Source organism: Curcuma longa, chromosome 9 (genome assembly GCF_044706935.1).
Source record: "Curcuma longa cultivar G26 ecotype Majalengka, Jawa Barat chromosome 9, ITB_CL_G26_1.1, whole genome shotgun sequence".
NCBI classification, from domain to species: Eukaryota; Viridiplantae; Streptophyta; class Magnoliopsida; order Zingiberales; family Zingiberaceae; genus Curcuma; species Curcuma longa.
This window is the reverse complement of record NC_133869.1, coordinates 8,493,736-8,515,775: the sequence shown is the minus strand read 5'-3', so window position 1 is coordinate 8,515,775 and position 22,040 is coordinate 8,493,736. Positions and strand designations below refer to the sequence as shown.

General features: G+C 35.9%; 1 protein-coding gene across 1 annotated transcript; it reads right to left on the bottom strand.

Annotated features, from left to right (window-relative positions):
- Positions 1-1,102: 1,102 nt before the first annotated feature.
- LOC141834848 (histone-lysine N-methyltransferase CLF) lies at positions 1,103-21,670 on the bottom strand. Its single transcript, XM_074722228.1, has 16 exons — positions 21,601-21,670; positions 19,156-19,257; positions 18,763-19,079; positions 17,929-18,090; positions 11,574-11,658; positions 11,259-11,414; positions 11,115-11,162; positions 10,977-11,045; positions 10,161-10,876; positions 6,754-6,889; positions 6,184-6,404; positions 5,463-5,594; positions 5,174-5,264; positions 1,889-1,936; positions 1,691-1,819; positions 1,103-1,623 (listed from the first exon to the last, which is right to left on the bottom strand). Exons 1-16 carry the CDS (start codon positions 21,652-21,654, stop codon positions 1,354-1,356), a joined length of 2,736 nt encoding a protein of 911 aa, XP_074578329.1. The 5' UTR covers positions 21,655-21,670; the 3' UTR covers positions 1,103-1,353.
- Positions 21,671-22,040: the final 370 nt, after the last annotated feature.

The window sequence follows — 22,040 nt, the reverse complement described above, 5'->3', positions numbered from 1 at the left end:
CCCTTATTTCTTTCACAACTTAAGTATTTAAATAATGATAACTAATAAATTATTATTATTATTATTATTATTATTATTATCATCTAGATTTTCATATCTAAAAAAAATGATCGATCCGATCCTATAGAAATATTTCACTAACTACTAGAATAAAATTGAAAAGTACTCACATCAAAACTAATAATCGACCTCCATAATTGATCCATCATTTAGAATGTCATTCTCTATTTGAATATTAGACTCCTAAACCGCAATACAACTATTCACTAACCACGAGAGTAAATATAACCTGATCCATCATAACAAATAAAGAATATGTATACTCAATTAAAAATCAAACTGTAACGTTCTAAATAATCCATCACTAATCCTATCATTGCACCGTGCCCGAGACAAAGCACCAGGTGTAAAGCTCTTTATGGTATTATATCATCAGTAACTCCTAACTCATTAATTGTTTATAAAAGGACCATATTTATACAACAGTCGTAGGAATGGAAAATTTCTACAAATAAAAATATAGAAATAATTCAAACAAATTAAAATAAATATATAATGATGATAAAAACACAAAATCTAAAAAAACATGGAATTCAAGGTCGATGCATCTAATATTAATCTAGTTTCCTCAACACAACCGAAGTTAAAGAAAAACAACACATGTAAATCACCAAATACAAGCATACACTTTGGTTGAATAGACCTTAAAGAAAAAGAACTCATGCCACTTATTTCCCCATCCTAAATCAAACACATCAACCTAAAATAGAAATAGAAATAAAATAAAATAATAACCTCTTAATCGTCTCTTAGTGGATGGATTAGAGTGGTTGTTTTAGTCCTAACACGACTAGATCTAACTCCCTACAAAGAAATCTGTTGTGGTCCTAACAAGCTGAACAAGATCTAAATCAGTACCAGTTTAAACCAAGATGATCCTACTCATCAAGACTATTTGTACAAGTTTAAATCAGTACCAGTTTAAACAAGATCTAAATCTGCATCAATGCAGATTGAAGAAAAGTCCTGTCAAAAGTCATTCCATAAAATAAACTATACAATAGCCAAATTGTCCTGAATTTAAATAACATCAACCCTTTTTTAATGAAATCAACATCTTACAACGAATAATTGGCCTACGGAATGTTATACATAATACTGCTACAACAGATTAAGCGAGTCAATGCCAATTAGATGGCGCACCAAAAAAGTGAGAAAGTAGAATATCAGAAACTCCACATGCCCCCCCAAAAGGAATTGTTGTTTTAGCTTAGAATCAATGATTTAATTTCAAACGATTGGCAAAAAAAATGGGTGTCAATGGATAGGAAAAATAAGTAACATGTTTAGAAATTACGCAAGCTTCTTTGCTCGGCCACTGGATGGTTGTGAATCGTCCCTTTTTGAGGCAGAAGATTCAGGTTTTCTGGCCCAAGCAGGAGCACGATCAGGTTCGTAACGGTAGTCATAAAATAGTTCCTCCCCTGCGCTAATTCTTTCTTTTGCAAATATCCCAACCCTATGATCACCAGCTACCATGATAACCTTGGCATAGCAGTTTGGATCAGGAGAATGGTTGGCAAACTTCAATTTATCACCCTTCCTGTAGGCATCAAGAACATACTGCACCAAAAACATATGTCAGTGCATTGCACCAAATCATCAATTTCATTGCTATTGCTCTGCATGCCTGGTCATTGAGGTTAAAGAGGAAGGATGAATTTTCCCGGTCATAGATTTTTCCACGCTTGTCAGCTTCCCTGTGAGAGATCAATTCCCCAGTATATTCACCCAGATATTCATGTTTACCAACACTATTCTGCCAAAAAGAAACAGTACAAATGTTAAGGCAATACAAAGAAAGATTGTAAACAACGCATCACCATACCTTGAGGAACGCCCCCCAACCAGAAACATCAGATCTTCCAAGTAATACCTAGTAAAGGAATATTCAGGTCGTATAAAAGGAATCTTCAATCAAAATTTTCCTCATAAAAAAAATTAAACTTCACTCGGGCTTTGTTTCATGAAATATAATTTTTATGAAAATATTTTAAAATTTTTCAACTGTTTAATACAATGAAAATCGTACTCAATGGAATTTATTTAGGTCTACAGAAAACTTTCATCTGGTAGTAGACATTTTTTGAAAAATAATGAACTCTGGCGGGAAACAAAGTCATTTTTCTTACCCATCCAAATGCTCTTCGCTCTATTAACTTCAATCTTCACCCTGGTTAATGCAAGGCGATCAAAATCTAGAAAGAGAAGCTCAAAAAATTGGTTGATCTAGGCTGGCCAAGAAGCTCAAACAAATTGGTTGATCTAGGCTGGCCAAGAAGCTCAAACAAATTGGTTGATCTGAGTTGGCCAAGCAGACCAAGCTGGCAGGTTGGGCTAAGCGGTCTAGCATGTTGGGTTAAAGGTATAAAAATGGGCCCACTGGGTGTGCACGGAACAAGCCCAAGCAACCCATTTACATGCCATGCAAGGTCAAGCATGGCATGACTGGTAACGTGTCATGCCAAGCACAGGCCGTGACGTCAACACAAGTTGCCCAACACAAACCGGCTGACCCTTACCCATGCCTGGGCTTGCAGAGCCAAGAAAAATTAAAAATATATTTATTTAAATAATATAAAAATCATAAAAAGAATTTAAAAGTAAATATATATAAACAAGAAAATAACAAAATATTCAAAATAATAATAATATTAAAATAAAAGCAATTAAATATTTACATCATGATACCTTTACAATGTTATATTTTCACTAAATATAATACAAACAATTTAATAAAATATGGATTCAAGATTCAAATTTGGAGAAGAAATTATTTGTTTGCAATTCATCTCAATTGTTCGGCCTTCCACATGAGTTGCTTATGTGAATGTAGTTCCACTTTACCATGTGTAAGGATAAAATGGAGGTTGGTCATGGTTGCTTGGCTCAATCATACCACTCAGACCGACTTCATCAAAATCTAAGTCCAATGCTGAGGTCCAATCTCTATCTTGTAGGCGTACCTATACATCTAACCAATCCTTAAGGCTTACACACATCTCCTAATACATTCTACTTGGTTCGAAACCCTATTAAATATGACCGACACTGAAATATGACTAGGATGTTTTTTGCCATTATAATACATCTAATTTTCTAAGATATCAGAAAAACCTATGAATAAGTTAAAAGTTCGTTTACCTCATAAAGTTCAATGCCTAAGAATACACTTGGCCGACTCGAATGAATATTAGCACAACCAAAGCTTCTATAATATATGGATTTTATGCCTCGACTTCCACTAAAGATGATACTGGAGGTCATGACATTGATCAGTAGTCATACCTCTCACGAAAAGTTCAATCCATTTAATTTAATATACTCCTAATTTCTAATTTTTTGTGCATTTTCTAATTTTAATTTTTTATATTTGATTATAATATTACAAGCACCTACATATTTAATCGTATGATTTAAAATAATAACTAAATAATTTTGAAGATATTAGAATAATATTTTTTTTAAAATTCTTTTATAACTTTAATAATCTAATGAAATAGGTTACATATCTATGACTTCTAAATGAATTGTATAACGCATGAAACATTAAATGTGAGGTTGAACTACATATGGTGAAAAACTCATTTGTCCAAGAATAAAGAAAATTCTAAAAAGTTATATACATTTTCAGCATATAACCAATCATTATGTAATAATCGATTAGCAACAAACCCTATTAGCCATAAACATTCCAAATTGGTGCTCCTAAATGGCCTAATTGGTGCTTCTAAATGGTATGCTTGATTTAAGTATAAGATCGATTGAATTCCACCTATATATACATTAGTATGTATTTTCTACAATATTTAATACCTATAATATTGTTTAACTTCTTATGTCATTAAAAATGTTATATAGACAAATCTAACGGGTTCCTAATCCATATAATATTTTCATATATTACTCCAAGCTCATCTTATATACAAAGGTTCAAGAAGTGGCAACACAAATAATGTGAAAATTTATTGCCCATGAGAACAATTTTTTTTAAAAAAAAAACTAAATACTGCAGAATTATTAATTGATGCATTATCAAAAGTGATTAAAAATAATTCATTTATAACAAAAAAAAATGAAGATGAGAAAAATAGTTAAATGATCAGTACAAGGAAATTCAAAACCTTTAAAACTAATTGTTCAAGTTTGGATATAGACCAACCGGCATCTATCTAATGTTCGGTGCAATATATGTATGACTATACATTGTAACTACTACTTCAAACACTAAAAATTGGTATTCGATATTTATGAGTGTAAACACAAATTGTACCTCGTGGAATATTTTTATTGCATTGAAACACATGATATACAAAGATACGAAGTTGGATATATTCTCACAAAATATTCAAAGCCACTGGAAGTTGACTATTAAAATGAGGACTTAAACATTATAATAAATTTTCTGAGACTTTTCTTTGCTTCCTCATTTCAAAAAACAAAGCATGCAAGGATGAATTCTTTACAGAAAAGTAATAATTTGTTAAAGGTTGAAGAAAGGAAAAAGAAAGGAATAATTTGTTAAAGAAAAGTAGCTAAATTAATCTCCTTTACACTCTCTCTCTTCTTTCCACTTTTGAATGGATCAATTCTGAAGGGGAAAAAACAGCCTAAGGATCCCTTTGAGGTACTCTTACATCCAATTTCCTTCACTCAATTAAACAAAGAATTCTCTCTATTTTTCTTACCCTGCACACCAATCTCACTTCCTGACTGACATTAACACATCCTGATTAAAGAAGTATATCCTTTGAAACATATGTGCCATTAAGAGAGTGGATGCATTTAGTACCAAATAGAAGAATCAATGAACTGAGTAAAAGAGATATAATCCACAAGATGGAAAAGCAGAGAAAAGCATAAAAGAGATGCAAATATACCACGAGATGGTGCTGAAAGCAGAGAAAAGGATAATGGCAAATAAAAACCAAGAACTTGATGTGGAATTCATATTAGGGAACTCAATAATAAACAGCAAGCATAAGATATCTCAATAAAAAATGAACCAAATTAGACAAACAGAAGATGCAACTTCAGCCATCAACAATCATGAAGAAGAAACATGATGAACAAGAAGGCTTCCTAAACACGATCAAAAAGGAAAAGAGTATACCCTTTGTCGTTGCTTCAGCAGAAGCTTCATATTGCGGCATTCATAATTGTCTCCCCTTTGATTAGGGCCACCTAAGGTACCATCACCACATCTGCATAGAAAAATTTAAGGTCCATATGATATCCAAGAAAATAAATTGTGCCTAATTGTATAATTTAGAGAAATAGTACAGGGCATTGATGAAAATTTATCAGAAAATTTCAGATTTAATGAGACTTGCTAGTTTGAGAAAGCACAACTCAAGATCATGGGGATTGATGAAAAATGTTGAATGACTCTAACAACATACCCCACCCAACAATTTCTACAAACATCAGGATCACATTCTCTGTCAGCAGCAAAGCATGGGCATTGACGGCTTCGACATTGGCTCTTAGCACAGTGACAACCTCGGAAACGATTTTTGCAAATTTTAGGACACCTAAATTCAAGGTTAAAATCAGTTGTAAGCAATATGCTGCACCTAAAACAAAACATTTGTAAACTTCAGATTTTGCATCAATGAGAAGCCAACCAAAAAATGGATCAGATTTTCAGAAATGGTTGCCAAATAATTTGGGTTAAGCAAAATTCACAAACACCAAAAATCTCCTAAATTCAGAAAATAGGCAATCAAGGATCGAATATTGGAATTCCATTTTTCACAGCATTTAGAGACAAAGCTCCATCAGTTCAAAAAACCAAACTAATTTACGCTTTAAAATAGAGAGAGAGAAAATAAAAGAGTAATAAATCAGAACCTACCTTGAGATAAACAATGTTGTTGGAAAACATAAGCACAAATGATGGTCAAGTCAAAAGTTCCAGCTAAGATGCTCTATATGGTCATCAACTCAACTTGTACCAAATATTAATAAAATATAATCTAATCTCCAACAAAATGATAGATACTAATATCTGATCAACCAGGATGGTCAGTGGGGGTAATGAGCTCAAATTATTAGGCTAGCGATCTTATCAGGTTCAATCATAGTATCAAATCTCATCAAGTAAAATCCCAAACAACTCACCCGCAATACTTTTCACAGCATGTCCCACTAAGCAAGCAACGACATTGCTTTCCACAAGCAGATTGGCAACCACAAGGGTTGTATTGTCGACACGGTTGATCCTTTCTCTCAGTAATCCTTTTCCTAATTGAATGGTAGCCAGCTGATTTCCATGTATATTTCAAGCGACGAACCCTACCACGCCTTCTCAAGAACCTTGACCTTGTTCTCAATTCACTTACCTGATATTAGAAAAGAAGACCAACATATAAGACACGTGAACTGACCAAATGCATTTATCTTTTATCCACAATCAGCGACGATTTCATTGAAGTGAAAACTTTCTTTCACCCCCTCACCTCCAGTTTATGAATGTCATTCAGAAATCATATAGTATCCCTCCCTAACCCTCCAACAAGCCATTAACCTCACTATTCATGTACTGAAATAATGCGTGGCAGGCTCACCACGTCACTACTCCAAGTAACAGTGAGTAAAATGATGAGTTTGAAAATTTTAATGATTTTAAAACTCTAAGGGCATTTTAAAGCAGAGGTAACTATAATGAATTTGCATTTTATAGAACTAAACCTTGCCGTGCCCTTCGATTAGAGAAATCACACCATCAGTTGTCCTGTAAGTTCCATCATGTTGAATATTGTTCATGTACTGGAACACTTCCATACAAGTCTTCAATCCACACAAAAGATTTCTAGCGATCAAACAGCTGTTTCAAGAACAAAGCATCCAGAAGTTGAAGTTAGAACATCTAGAAACAAATGCTGGAAAGAATAAAATTTTCTCATGAATTTGTTCATGTCTCTTTTAGTAAAAACTAAGTCAAAAGCCAAGAATCAAACAGATATAATTGACTAATTAAAACCAATCCTCCCATTTCCCACACCTTACCTCAAAAAAGAGCACAAAAAAAATGTGTTAGCGAGTGTAAGCAAGATAGGGGCAAAACCCTTTTTGGAGACATTTTTACAAAGAAAGCAATTCCACTGTGGATTAATGCTAAGGCAATTTGCGATGTAACAACTAGGAAGAAAACAATGCCAACAGGTTACAATAGTAGTCAATCATTTAAAGTTTAAGATGTGCTATATCATACATGTATGTATCAATTATTACAAGGAGAAGAAACTTTAAAACACATCAAATGAGGGTTGTCTATTAACCAAGAAAAATAGTACAGAAAAAATTGTCAAGTCAAGAATTAGAAAATAATCTGCTTTTATATATTTGGTGTGGATCTAAACTGAAGAGGATTATTATAAACCACTGAATGAAAAAGAGTATAAAAAAGGTGTTGATGAGAATAAAGGATGACGCTAAGTAGGTTTAATGTGTTCCCTCTGTGTACAGAATCCTCAAGGGAGCATGTTCAACAGAATCCTCAAGGGAGCATGTTCAACAAGGTGAAATTCATTGCACATATCAATCCTTGTTGTAAATGTATCATCATCATCATTGCCATCAATCAATATTTGTCCCAACTATTTGGATGACTACATGAATCTCATACATCCATTGAGCTCTATGCAAGGCAGTACCATTAGTAATATTCAAATTAGTTAAATTAGTTTTAGTATGTTGACTAATATTTTTTTGATCTCTTCAAACGTATACATTTTCCACTTTACTAGATTCAACTCTTCTAACTAATTGGCTATCTTTAAATATGTCCATACCATCTCAATCTAGCACATCATACTACGTCCTTTTCAGACTAAGGGGACATGATGATCCCACAAAACTCTAAAAGCTCTTTTCTATTTCTCATCCATTCTTTATCACATTAATTATATCCACATCAATAGCTCCTTATTGAATAGTGAATTGAAGATACCTAAAATTCTTGCAAAAATTTCACATCCATCCATCTTAACTTTTCTATCAATTCATTTGTTGTTACAAATTTTGTTCTACTTATTTTAGAGCCTTTAGTTTATAATTTTTTTTATCCACAAATAAATCTTTGAAATTAATCTAGTCACACTTGCATTAACTAATGAGCTCACAAGTTCATAGAATTATAAAGGTGAAGAAACCTCTTAAAAGCTTCTAAGGGATTTCAAAGGAGGCTTAGATTGAAGGAGAGAAAGAATTACAATGAGCTCACAAGTTCATAGAATTATAACATTCAACATTTACTCCAATTCGTTCAACATCGTCACCTTTAATAAGCCTTCATTTTTAGTTCCTTGACTTTACCGTTACATTCTGATGTACTTACACCAATTGATCAACTTCTTCCGAAGGTAGGGGAACCGCTTGCAAACTTTTAAGGGATTATAAAAAAGGCTTATAATAAGGGAAAGAAAAAAGTACAATAAGCTTATAAATTTGCAGAATTATAGCATTTAGCATTGGCTCCAATTCATTCAACTTTGCCTCCTTTTATAAATCTTCAGCTATTGGACTTTATTATTCTGCCATATTGACGTTGATTAGTTAGTCGACTGATGCGTTGTACCAATCGCACAACTTTTTCTCATTAATTACTCTCTCTATCTTTTCTAGTTCTGCTTCAAAGCTTTAGTCAATTAGTTGTATTGATCAGTTGACTAACCAATCAACTGGGTCATGAAGAAAAAAATGTTTTATTCCCTTGGTCAACTTCTTAGACGATTTGGCCATCATCAATCATTTCACATTAGTCAACTGACCTCAAGCTCAACCCAAAACAAACCCACTATATTCAATGGCATAAGCTTTTGAGTCTACTACTCAATTATCAACTACAACCATCCTAATGGTTGAATTCACCTAAGCTGAGATTTACTCTCTCCCCTTGAGTAGAAATCTCTCAACACTTTCATCAAGAGTTTATCTATGCAGCTCCTCCACTTTGACGCCATCTCAAGTCAAACTTAATGTCCCTCGAATACAACCGAGCCCTCGGCTTGCTTGACCCTCGACGTGCTCCATATATCATCCTTCACATTTTGCCTATGTAATTCACCTGCACAGGCATAGCTACACTCTGATGCTCCAGTCCTATAGTCCCCCGGATGTCCCACACCATCCTTCATTGATCTCCACGATCCTCAAGCCATAAGCTATCCTCTGACTTTGACTATGTCAAATCGTTTTCATGTGTATTTCTCTAAATCCTACATAATTCAAATACACATATCAAATATAACATGTATCCTAGCTTAAACTCTTTCCCCAAACATCAAACCATATGATTGATCCCGATCGTTAAAAGGGTTGATCGTACCAACATATCATCGCATCAAATCCTGTATGACTGAATTTAAAGATGAGAGATTTTTTAACTTTGAATGTTTAACTAAAAAATATCAACTAAATTTGAGAAAAAAAATTTGAATTTACATTTCAGGCTAAAATATCTTTTAATGCAGGTCTGATGTTGATGTCATTGTAAAGTTGTTCTTGTAATTGCATTGGCACCTAGATATAAGCATGCAATGGTTCCTTGTGTAAGTTATGTTTACTGCCATCATGCAGTTGAACCAAACAAGAACTCAAATAATAGACTAGATGAGCCACCCTGATCTAGATTTGAGTTCTTAGTTCCAGCCAATTTATAATGTTTGAACTAATGAATATCTGTCAAGCCCACAAAGAGAAGGTAAGTCCACCTATATACGACCCTCACGTTTGAACAGTGTGAACTTTTCAGAATGGGTAAAGAAGGGATGGTGACCCAATGGACTGGGCCGGCAGGCCAGGGTCAGAACAACCTGACAAAAATTGATGCAAGATAACAAAGAGAAGAAAGTAAGAGACAAGTAAATTGCAAATTTGAAAGTTTTCACTCATATTTTACTCAATTCATAATAATAATTGTTCCATGCAAACAGATTTTCATTTCGTATGGGAATCATCCAATTGACAAAAACTTTTCCATATACCAAACTTTGGGGGGAAATATAAAAATAATTTTCATAATTTTTTTTTTATAAAATGCAGAAGATCATTAATTCAGACAAGAATCATTAGAAAATATCACATTTAAGGTTTACCTGTTCTTTCCAAAAATTTCTAAACCTTTAAGAAAGAGACCCTGCTCAATGATCTTCCACAGCTTACAATCACCCTTTTCAAGTTTGTAGATGTTTTCATCGACAAACTCTTCTTTTCTTTCACTTTCATCACCTTCAGTTACTGAAGGATCCTTAGATGTCTGGCAAATATCATTTTTTTGTGCTTCATCAAATTTAAGATTCATATTGCCCTCCTCTTGCCCTACAGAATTTCTCTTATTTCTCATACTTGGTCTATTTGTCATTGATGAGCTGGAACTTTTACTGTCATTTCGTGTATCTGATCTGAGTTTCATATCTCGTGCAACAGGGCATCCACTAACAAGGGAATCAGCATCAGATTGCATCATTTTTTTCTGTTTCTTTTTTATGCAAATAAGACCCCGTTCAGCAACCCGTTTGGTCTTCTTCTTGGCTCCTGATTTTCCATGTTGCTTATTTTTTAATGGAGACGAAGAAAGCTGAACAGAAACACTATCCTGATTGTTTCTCATATCAGACTCGCTGCTATCAGAAACAACCTTTGCATTTGAAGAGGCACTTTCACTTGGATGAGACTTTGCCCTCCTTAGGGAAGCTTTAACTTTCCTTCTTGCAGAAGGCTCTGCCCCAGGACTGCTGGCCGAATGAACTAGCTCTTCAAGCTCATGGGGCATTTGAGAATTTGTTGTAGCGGTACTTTCTGATTTAGAAGCCTGATTAAAATTTTTTATTAAAAAAGTATGAGTTTATAGTAAAGCCAAGTTTGCCATGCCAGTTATGTCATGTCAAAGCAAATATAGCAAAATACTTTACCAATCTATAGCAGTGAGTACCACAAGGAGCACCATCATCAGAGTTGACCCAAGGATGTTGCTTTTCTGCCTGATACAGAACCCAATTAATGAATTATAGATCAAATATCACAGTTATAGATGTACCAATATGACTCACAGGGAATACTAGATCCTGAGAACACCCGTGTAATCTACAATCAAACATCTGTGAACATGAAACAAAAACAAAATTCAATATCCAAATGAACAAGGAGATACAAAAAAGCCAAAAAAATTTGTTTAATGTCATACTGGAGCTGACCAGACAACGGCGACAAAAAAGATTATCAAAAGAATCTAAAGCTGCCTCCAGATCTTTCTCAAGAAATGCCTCATCAAGTTTTGCATCAGGTTCACTTTCCCCATTTTTGACACACTCTTCATTATTTTCTCTCTTCAAATACTTGTCAGATCTCGCCTGTAGAAGATGTTTGGTGTGGTTTCACACCTCTGTAAATGCCAGCAAAAAATGAATCGGAAACAGCTAAACCTAGGTTCAGACTCAATCAATTGTCGAATCAGAAAAAATGCAACTAATAACTAAGTCAAGTCAGGTCAAAGAAAACAAGAAACATACTTTGATATCAACAGAATCCTTCTCGAGGCTTTGAGCTAAAGCATCTAGAACCACATTGGATAGGTCAGCACGTGCAATGGTCGTCCTGCAATGGAATAGTTAAGACAACGATCATATCCTCTATGTACAAATTTCATTATTTATGATAACCTCACTGATTGCCCATCCAAGTAACATTCTACAACATATATAGATGTTTCTGATACATGATAAACAACTAAAATAAAATATATGATAACCAACTTCTCCCTTCTTGCAAACTTCCACTTTTCCCAAATCAGCAACGAATGACAGTTTGCACAGGTTGGATGAAGCCACTGCATTTGCTTAAGCTGTAACAGTGGCATTCAATTTCTTATGATTTTTTTGAGGGACCAATGTGGTGGATGGCTAGTATGCTAGAGGGGGTTAATAGTGATTCTTCCTACAATTAAAACTTAGACACAAGTATATGCAGTAGAAATTAAGACAAGGAAGAAAACAAAAGCTGACGCACCGATGTAAAATGGTTCAGAACCCTCATTCCCGCTCCATGACCAATGATCCTTCGACAGATCACTCCCAAAAGCCCCACTAGTTTTTCTCCTTTAGAAGTTCTTTCGGAGGTGGAAAACCTTCATACAAGCTTTCACAAGCTGTTACAATTAGGCTTAGAGTAGCAAGGGAGAAAGAATGTTACAATGAGTTCTAAGGAAGGCAGCCAAGGCTTGGGCTTTGATTGTTGTCCGAGGCTAATACTGAATATCATATCCACTTAACTCAGTGGTCCACTTGATTAGTCTTCTCGAAGCCTCTAGGTGAGTAAAGATACAGCCCATCAGGATATTGGTTAGCACCATGATGGGTGTGATAGAAAATAGGATCCAAGTCTCCAAGCGATGAGAGGTCATGGCTATGGATAGCTTCTCCAAATTGGTGTATCTTAGCTTGGCCCCCTTGAGAAGTTGGCTGACGTAGTAAATTGATTTCTGAATAGGGCCCTTCTGTCAAAGGAGGACCAAGCTAACGACTCCCTTAGTTGCCACCAAGTAAACCCAAAGTAATTCCCCTAGCGTGGGCTTTGATAAGATAGGGAGCTTGGCCAAATATTTCTTTAACTCGACAAAGGCTCACTCACACTTGTCATCCCATCAAAAATAAGCAACCTTCCTTAGAACTTTAAAAAATGGCTTCGATAGATTGATCGTGAATCTAGAAAGGGCGGAAACTCAATCAACCAACCATTAGAATTCTCAAAGGTTCTTAGGGGGGTCATGTCTTGAACGACCTTTATCTTTTCTGAATTGGCTTCTATCCCCCTCTCAGTGACCATCTATCCTAAAAACTTCCCACATGTGACTTCAATAGTGCACTTGCTCGAGTTCAACTTTTGTTTGTGCTTCGTTATCGTCTCAAACATTTCCTCCCAGTCAAGAATGAGATCGTTCATATGTTCGGCTGACTTCACTAGTATATAGTCGACATACATTTTGACGTTTCTCCCAATTTATGGGTTGAAGATTAGTTCATCAATCTTTGATAAGTGACCCCTACATGCTTCAGCCCAAAGGGAAAGTAGTGTCAAAACTAATAAAGTTGACCTTAGGGAATTTGATGGTACCCTTGATAGGTGTTTTATTATCGAAATAAATTCGTGGTCAGAAGTCAAATCCTCCAACTAATTGATCCGAGGGAGTAGATAATAATCCTTCAAGCAAACCTTATTATGGTTGCGGAAATCTACGCACATCTGGCATTGTCCCAAGGGCTTAAGCTACTTAGACACCAATGTCATATTAGCCTTGTCCTTTTCAAGGCTAAAGTGTCTTTTCTTCTGTTTTACAAATCAAGCCTCAAGGAAAATATTGAGGTAATGTTCCATGAGGTGTGGAGAGACCCCAAACAAGTCCCAACCAATCAGGCAAACATATCATTGCTCTGGGTGAGGCAAGAGATCAAATCTTTCTTCATTTTTTGTTCCAAATCGATAAAGACACAAGTGACTTTGTTTAGGAAACGACACAATTTATATGAACTCGAGTTCTTTCTCAGTCGCCATGGCTAAGTCAGCATCCTACAGGAGGTGGACCTCTCAGCATGTACTCCCGTTGGCTCACTCGGACTCGCCTAGTCCTCAGGCTCTTTTTTTATCTCTCTGCTCTATCACCACATAACATTTTCGAGAAGCATTGTGTTCTCGCTCAAGCTCCATATAAAGCCCTTAGAACTCCTATGTTGAGTGGTCCTATACCTGGTGGAAAGAGCAAAAAAGGTTGTACAACAACTTCCAAGCCACATCCTATATTCAAGGAGCACTGGAGAACTCGATTCTCTTTGAAGACTGGCAAAGCTCACTCCTTGGATACTTTGAGGGGTGGAGGGAATGAATGTTCGAAAGCTCAATTATGGGGTCGAGTAGTGATCTACCAATCTCTCTCTAACTTCTCAATAAGTCGAGTGTAGCCTTCTATTCCTACCCACTAAAAACTTAATCTTCTAGTGGTAAGGAGAGGTTATGGCCATGAAAAATGCTCACAGTTGAGCACCCCAAGATGACATTATATGTCGAGAGGGCATCGACGATGGTGAAGAAAGTCATCGTTGTGCTCCTCAATGGCTTCTCCCCAAGGGACAAAGGGAGGCTAATGGTTGCACCAAGTGCCCCAAGATGACAAACAAGGCCATAGTGACTAATTGCGGCTAGAGGTGAGCAAAACTTCTATTAAACTGAAATAAATGACCGAACCAAACTAATTCGAAAATTCGATTCAATCTATTCGAAAGTTCTGTTTTTTAAAAATATATATATATCAGTATTTTTTTATTATATCGGTTCGGTTTTCGATGTTGAATTTTGAAAATCAAATAAACCAATTAAATCATTTTTTATTAAATAATATATATTAAGTTTTTTAATTTTTTTATTAAACCTATTATGTTTTTATTAAAAAGTTTTAATATTTTTAAAATTTTTAAAAATTTGATTAATTTGGATACCGACCGAATTAATTGATTTTATATTAATTTGGTTTGTTCGGTTTTAATGGAAAATTTTGATCAGTTCGATTAGTCAAAAAAAAGTTCGGTTAATTCAATTTTGGGTAGTTCGGTTCGATTCTAATCGAATGACCAGCTCTAGTTATGGCTTGACTAGTTGTGGCTCTGCTTGTCCGATTTGCATCTAGTTGAATGCTCTTTTAAATGACAAAAAAAAACCCTCGAGCAATATCATAAATAATGGTGGACTTATTATCAACGCATCATTGTGGGGACTAGCCACCCTATTGAGATCCAACCCTCCAAACCACTAAGATCTCCCTACGGGTGGACCCCTTGTGAATGCCAAAGCTTTCCATTTAACTATGGGACTTCCATGCTTGAGTGGAGTGTTGTCATACCTCCTGAAATCATATTAATGACTCCCTACGTGGGGGAGGGAGAGATGATCTTACCTGTCCTGACTCCGAGCTTGCCGCTATAGGAGGTCTCTCAACATGGATATTGGGCAAGGAGTAGACCTTGCTATCGGTGCAACTCTTTCCAACACCAAGAAAGGTTAGATTCGGGTGGGATGATGACTCCCTCAAGCAGCCTCTGACACTCCTATGTTAGGTGGTCATACCCCTAGTGGAAAGAACAAAAAAGTTCAGGCGACATCTTCTGGAGCCCCCGTTTTGTGTTTAAGGCGCACTGGAGAATTCAATTCTCTTCATAGATTAACAAAGCTCTCTCCTTGGATGCTTTGAAAGGGTGAAAGGAATGAATCTTCTAGAAGCTCGGGCCATGTGGTCGAGTGATGTTCTACCTATCTCTCTGACTTCTCAACAAGTCCGATGATAGCCTTCTGTTCCTACCTTAATCGCTGAGCTTCCTCAACATTTATATATTTTGAAGCCGAGTCGAGGTGCTTGTCGTATCCTTTTAAGCTTGGGGTTGTTCCACATGTGGGGCTAGCTCATCAATCCTAGTCTCCGAGGGAGGAGGGGCCATGTAAAGGTGAAGAACCTCCTCCACTGTAATCGTGATGAGTTGCGTAAGTTGACCCAGGGTGATGGGCTCCACAATCTTGTCCAAAGTGTTGGCCGAAGGTTGTTGCTGACCTAAAGAAGGTTCCAAATCCTCTTGGTATTTCTCCTTGTAAATACCATCCTCGATGTCTTAGCTCAAGTTTCCCACATACACCGCCAAAATGATGCATCCAAAATCCGACTCCCTGCTGAATGTCGAGGGCAAAACTTCCTCTAGTGATGTGGGCAGACTTACATGGATTAATACGCATCAAAAGGAAGCTAGAGACGCCCAACAAAGGCTCTCTGATGCTTAAATTAGACTCCGACAGTGGAATTTAAGAGAGAATGTAGTGAGAAAGAACTGGTTACCCTTCTTACCCTTATCAATTTCCCTTTTTATATGACCAATTTTTTGGGCTGTAAAGGTGGTCATTTCCTACAGAACAGCCTCTACGGAAGGTGTGCCCAGTGATGGTGTCAGACCTACCAGACCACACCCTACTGCAACACCTTCCTGCAGGAGGTTAGCCCAATTATGGTCTTTATCCTGGTGGTACCTTGTTGTAGTTTATCCGCCCAATTATGGTCCATCTGCCCCAGACGTACCCTGCCAGGGTGATGACAATTCCTGCCAAGACCTTACCCTGAGATGGCTAGGGCTTCTAGTCCATGAGAGGAGAGGCTGGAGAAGTCTAAGGCGCTTGGGAAGGGCGAGTGGTTATGGAGCTCGGCTATAGCTCTGAGCAGAGCCTCATAAGTTCGTTAGGATGAGTCAAGGTACTTGGGCTATTCAAGTTGTTGAGCACTAGAGAAGTCGAACACTTTGGCAGTTGATATGGGGGGTGCTCTGGAAGTCAAGAGAGGTGCTTGGGAGGTTGAGCACTTTGGAAGTTGATATGGATGCTCAGGAAGCTAAGCACTTTGCATTTTGGAAGTTGGAAGAGGTGGTCGAATTACTGAGTGGACTCATCTTGATGAACTGAAGCGGGACCATTGTTTAAGGTGGGTGTGTGTGTGTGTGTGTGTGTGTATTATTCTTTTTCTATACAAAATTGAATGTCTAGCATTTGCGTTAAACACCATTAATCAACATCTACTCCACACACCTCACTACCCCTGTATCTTACATATTATTTAGCTAATATTGTTATAGTGGTTGTTGGGGTTATTTTAAAATAGTTATTGGAGTTGTTAACAATGTAACTTTTCTTTGTTTTAATTAGAAAAATGAAGCATATTAATTCCATTGCTACACTTTATGCTTACTAGTTCCTTCCATAATCAATATTAAGATCATTTGTCCTAATTATTTTTACGTGAAATTTAATTTTAGAGTTTACCACAAGTTTTAGCCCGTGGACCCAATTTAATGGAAATTAAACCAAATGGTTCAAATTATTTTAATTTATTTTGATTACATTCTAACAAAAAAGTTATTTATTTTAACTAAATTATATTCAAATGCAACCAGCCACGTTAAGTTTAATTTAAAACACCAACTTTTAATAATTTGGTTGTTTTAATAAATTTGAATAATAGTTGTCTTTAGGTCATCACTCACTAAATGCATCCAACTTTATAAAACTTAATTTATTAGCTTTAAGATAAAATTTCTCCAATTTGATTCAAATTTTAATTTGGTTTAATTTAAAAGTTATAAGTTAATCAAATTTAAAACATTTAATCTCAAAAGAATTCCATTTTTATGACTTACTTGATTTGGTTCAAGAGTAAAGTTTTTAATTATCTTCTATTAATTTCCCACTCATAGTATAAATAAGTATAATTATCCACTTCACATATCTAACCAATATTGTCAACAATTTTTAAACTTCATATCATTTTCATAAGTTCACTATCTTTCATATGAATTAATCTTAGGTCACACTGAGTTTCTATTAAAATGTTATTATAAAATACAGTTGTCACAGCTTTTGTGCAATGTGCAGGTTATCAATTTATTGTAGCAAAAGGTGATTATGTTCACCTCAGACGCCCCTCACAGTCTGTCCTCAAATTATGTGAAGGGAGGTAAATCACGGGGTCAACTTATAGCCGACCGCCAAGTGGCTAGGAAATGGGAGTGGTTTTTTTCTCCGAGGGCATGCGCCCGTTGGGAATTTATAGGTTATCAATTTATAATCATTGAAACAGTGGTGCAAAGTACAACGATGTTGAGAATGGCAACATAATGATGCTTCATTATCCTAACAGAATAAAGGTGCACAAAAGAACAATGTAAATAGGACTTAAAAAATATAAGCTGGCAAGGAAATCAAGCAGTGACATTGTGCAAAGCATGACCAACAGAACAAAATTTAAAAACAAAAACATACAGAAGAAGAAGAAACTAGAGCATAACCAACCGAATAATGAAATCTTCAGTAGTCCCAAATTCTTTTTTCTCCTCTTCTTCCTCGATAATATCATCCTCACTGTCGCTACAGATTAAAGCTTCACCACCATTGTGGTCATAATAAATTCTTCTGCGACCGACTACTGACTGATCCTCGGTCATTATTTGGTTCCTAGAAAACAAAATTTTAATTGAATACAACTAGCCACACAAATTTAAGTGATCATTGAAGGCATTCTTCCAAACAACCTTTTATGTCAAACTTAAAAAGGAAAGAGAAAAAACAGCTGGATGCAGTGAAAAGGTTTCCCTGCTCCTCTCAAATTTGCAGTAAAAATAAACAAAGGGATACACCCAAGTCTAAAAACTTCTACAGTAAGCATATTAAAATTTTGTCCATCTCTCCAACATTTGTACAAGCTTGTAAAATCTGGTATGTAATCAGATGACTCCTCAGCCTGATCAGTAGAAGGGAGAATTATAATCACGTTAAAAGCTAATCAGACAGGAGAATCTAGAGTTCTATATCTTTGGGCGAGTAGTCTCACAAAGTTAAGGTGAATTCATAATCTGACCACATCCTTGAACAGACTGATGCTTCCTTTCAAAAATAGATAAACAGTTCTGCCCTAAAAAGATAATGTTTAGTGCTTTAAGGAAAGGGAATTTGGATTGCCACCTTGTTACCGAGTTATGTGAGAAAAATAACTCTCATTACATAAAGAACATCTCTATGTATGTGCAACTATATCAAAACCTTGTTTCTACCTATTTCATAAGCCTTCTATCTGCATATATTATAATTGAGGAGGCATTGTAATCAGTCACTGTTATGCAGATATACCTGTCTAAAAATATCCATGTAGTATAGAGAGGTAATTTTGGCACTTCAGGCAGTTTGATCAATTGAACATTCTTTCCACCAAAATTGTTGCCAATAAGAACAGTTGTGGATGCATATGAACTTTCTTCTTGGCAACTACCACTATCCTTTTCTCCTGATTGTTCAAGACTATTTAGTGTACATAAGGCATCATCTTGTCTCCTAGTTAATAAATCTGCATGTAAATCATTATTACGATCCGAGCAATTTCTGAACGATAGATTATAAACCAGTTGTGTCATGTTAATGAGACTCTGCTTGTTCTCTTCCATTTTTTTCTGGAAAAAAAAAAAGAAACATCAGGAATAAAATTTTAACAATTTTCAATTAACATTGGAATCCCAGAATTAAAACCTTAATGTATGCACGACGATCATAAAACACTTGCTTCTTCAAGGAATCAATTATTTCCATAACATCTGCAGGAGTGTAGTTTTCTTCTCCAACCACAGCAATCTGCAACAGAAAAAGTAGAATAAGAATTCACAGGATTTCAAAGCAAAGTAAAATTTGTCTATGCAGGTAATATTAGCAATTCTTGCAAAAAAAATGCACTGGCACATGTTGAGTAGTAAAGCTAACCAAAAAGGTATAGAAAAACAATTAAAATTCCATCAGTCCTAACCCTAAGAACCAATATTTGGGTTTCACGCATCAAGTGAAAGTCATTTGAGTTGGATAAAGCTAATCGAGTATACATGGTAACGATAATTAAGGTTAGGTGGGTTCAAATCAGGCTCGATTTTGAGTTACTTTGGTTAGTTTAGAACTAAATTGGACCAAATTTATAAAAGATAGTCTAGTCCTTAATTAGGTTAGTAGAATTTTTAAGAGGTTAGGAATTTAATTCTATCTCATACTCTACTCCTTTCCCTTGATTCCTCTACCTCGCTCCACCAGTAGCTATCCATTGTCAACCCCCAATCCCCTTCTCCCCCTCCTCTATTAGCTCTTCTCTTCCTCTTACCCCCTCCCCTTAGCCCTTCTCTCTCTCGGTTTCTGTCATCCACTTTACTCTCTGTTTCCACTGTGCATGGCTCTTAAGCTCCAATGTCATCTTTTTGTCTCATATGTCAGTCAATAAATGGAACAATAACTTCCGTTTGTACCAATCAACTCGGCTTGGCACTTCAATCCCTGCAAAATCCTAAACCTAAAATACCAATATGGACTAAACTTATTACAACAATGATTCAGTACCAATATAAACCATGGAGGAACATTATATATTCAAATATTAGTGTGTGATGCACGAACAAACAAAAGACTAGTAAAAAAATACTTAAAGGTACTAGCTTGGATAAGTATTTGAACAAATCATGATGACAAATTATGTTTGGTCAATAATAGACAAAATTTGAGTGAGATTAAAGTTTCCAATATGGTTTCTCACCTTCCAACAGATAATTGAATTTTCCCTGATAACTAGAAATATGTCAATGCTAATCACTACTAAAAAGGTATTTAGTATCACACAACCACATGTTTTAAACCTTGAATATTTTAATAAACATTGAAATATTGTGATTTCACAAAATCATCAATGATTTGCAATGACCTTAGAAAAGACGTATTATAACTAGCTTGAAAAAATGAACATAATCACCTTGTAGCTAGCTTGGAATCACTGAATAAACTTGGCTTTATGAGAAAAAGATTATTCATAACAAAATAACCTTATATGATAACAGATACAAACTTTTCAAGATGACAGTAACTGTATTTCTTCCACAATGTGGAGATGAAAATCAGTAGCCTAATTTGGGGCTTCAAAGAAACAAAAACTTCATGAATTATATTGATGTTTGACTCTGTAAGAATTAGTTTAGGTTCCTTGGAAACAATGTGCAAAGAAGCATAACCATTTGGGGCTGGATTAATAACCTAGCTGAGCATGAACATTATTAAACTCGGCAACTTAATGTTCATGACCAGATTTGTAAGCTCTTCATAAGCACTACTTGTGATTTGTGAACAAGACTCATTAAATATTCATGTACACTTTACAAGACAAAGCTCATTTACAAGTTTGCTTAGTAGCTTGTTTAAGAAGCCAATAAAACATACAACAATGACAGCATTTGTATTCCCTATACTAAAGCATATATATATGAAGTCCATGCATTAGCATATGTAGCAATGTGTGTGTGTGTGTGTGCGCGCGCGCGCGCACAGGCAAAGTTCCATTCATAAATTAAATATTGAAATTTTTGCATAACTTCCATACATATTAACAAATAGTTTTAAATAATGTTTCTAAATTTGTTAATACACTATAAAATTATTACACGTGAAAACAAATACATATGTATAACTAAGTTATACATCTAAATTATTTGTTTGGAATTATTTATAGTATGCCTAAAAGTTCATAAATAAGAAACATTTTATTTATTCAGGCAAGTTTGAACTGATTATGAGCAAGAGAAGTTAGTTGAGCTAGCAGTTGGTTTTTTCTTTCTTGGACAAATATGTTTGGACAAAGTTGGGTGCTCTTCTTATGGACCTCCACGAATTGATTGAACCCTCTTTAGGAGAAAACAACGCAAGGCATTACCAACTTCAATCAAAAGGCGACCATAATTAACAACCCTAGCTTAGTTTCAACTACACTACACCTGCTCCCGTTGACATCTACGAAAAAAAATAGTAGAACCCACGCAGCAAACAACATCAGCCGGAGCAATGCAGCTAGAAATCTCACCGATTTCGAAACAAGCGACCAAAGATCTCGGCACACAAAGAAGTAAACACCAAACTGCAGAACCAATACCGAGAAGAGGAGAAGAGAATAGTAACCTGCTGAGACTGCGAGGGTTTAGCTGAAGCGGAAGACGAATCTTTGGAAGCCATGGCGGCTCCCAGCAAGGCGAGCAACCCCAGCGACCGGCGCAATCACGAGAGAACGCAGATCCGTCGGCGGGAGAAATTTGGGGTCGGGAAGGAGGGAAACCCTAATGCCAGGCCTCGGGGGGCGAGAATGAGAGAGAAAATGGATGCTGGTGAGGAAGCGGGGCGGAGTTTGAACCTGATGGCACGCCGCAGAGGGGCGGGCGGGCGAATGAGGGGAGTGGATTTAGGGGAAAATTAGAGCCCAGCAAATGGGCTGCGACCGTCCCCTCGTGAGTCTGTGACCGCATTACAAAAACTTTGTACGTGTGTGTTGGTCACTGGGAACCTGCCTATACTAAATAAATATATAAAAAAATACTTTTTAAAAATAAAATAAAAACATTGAA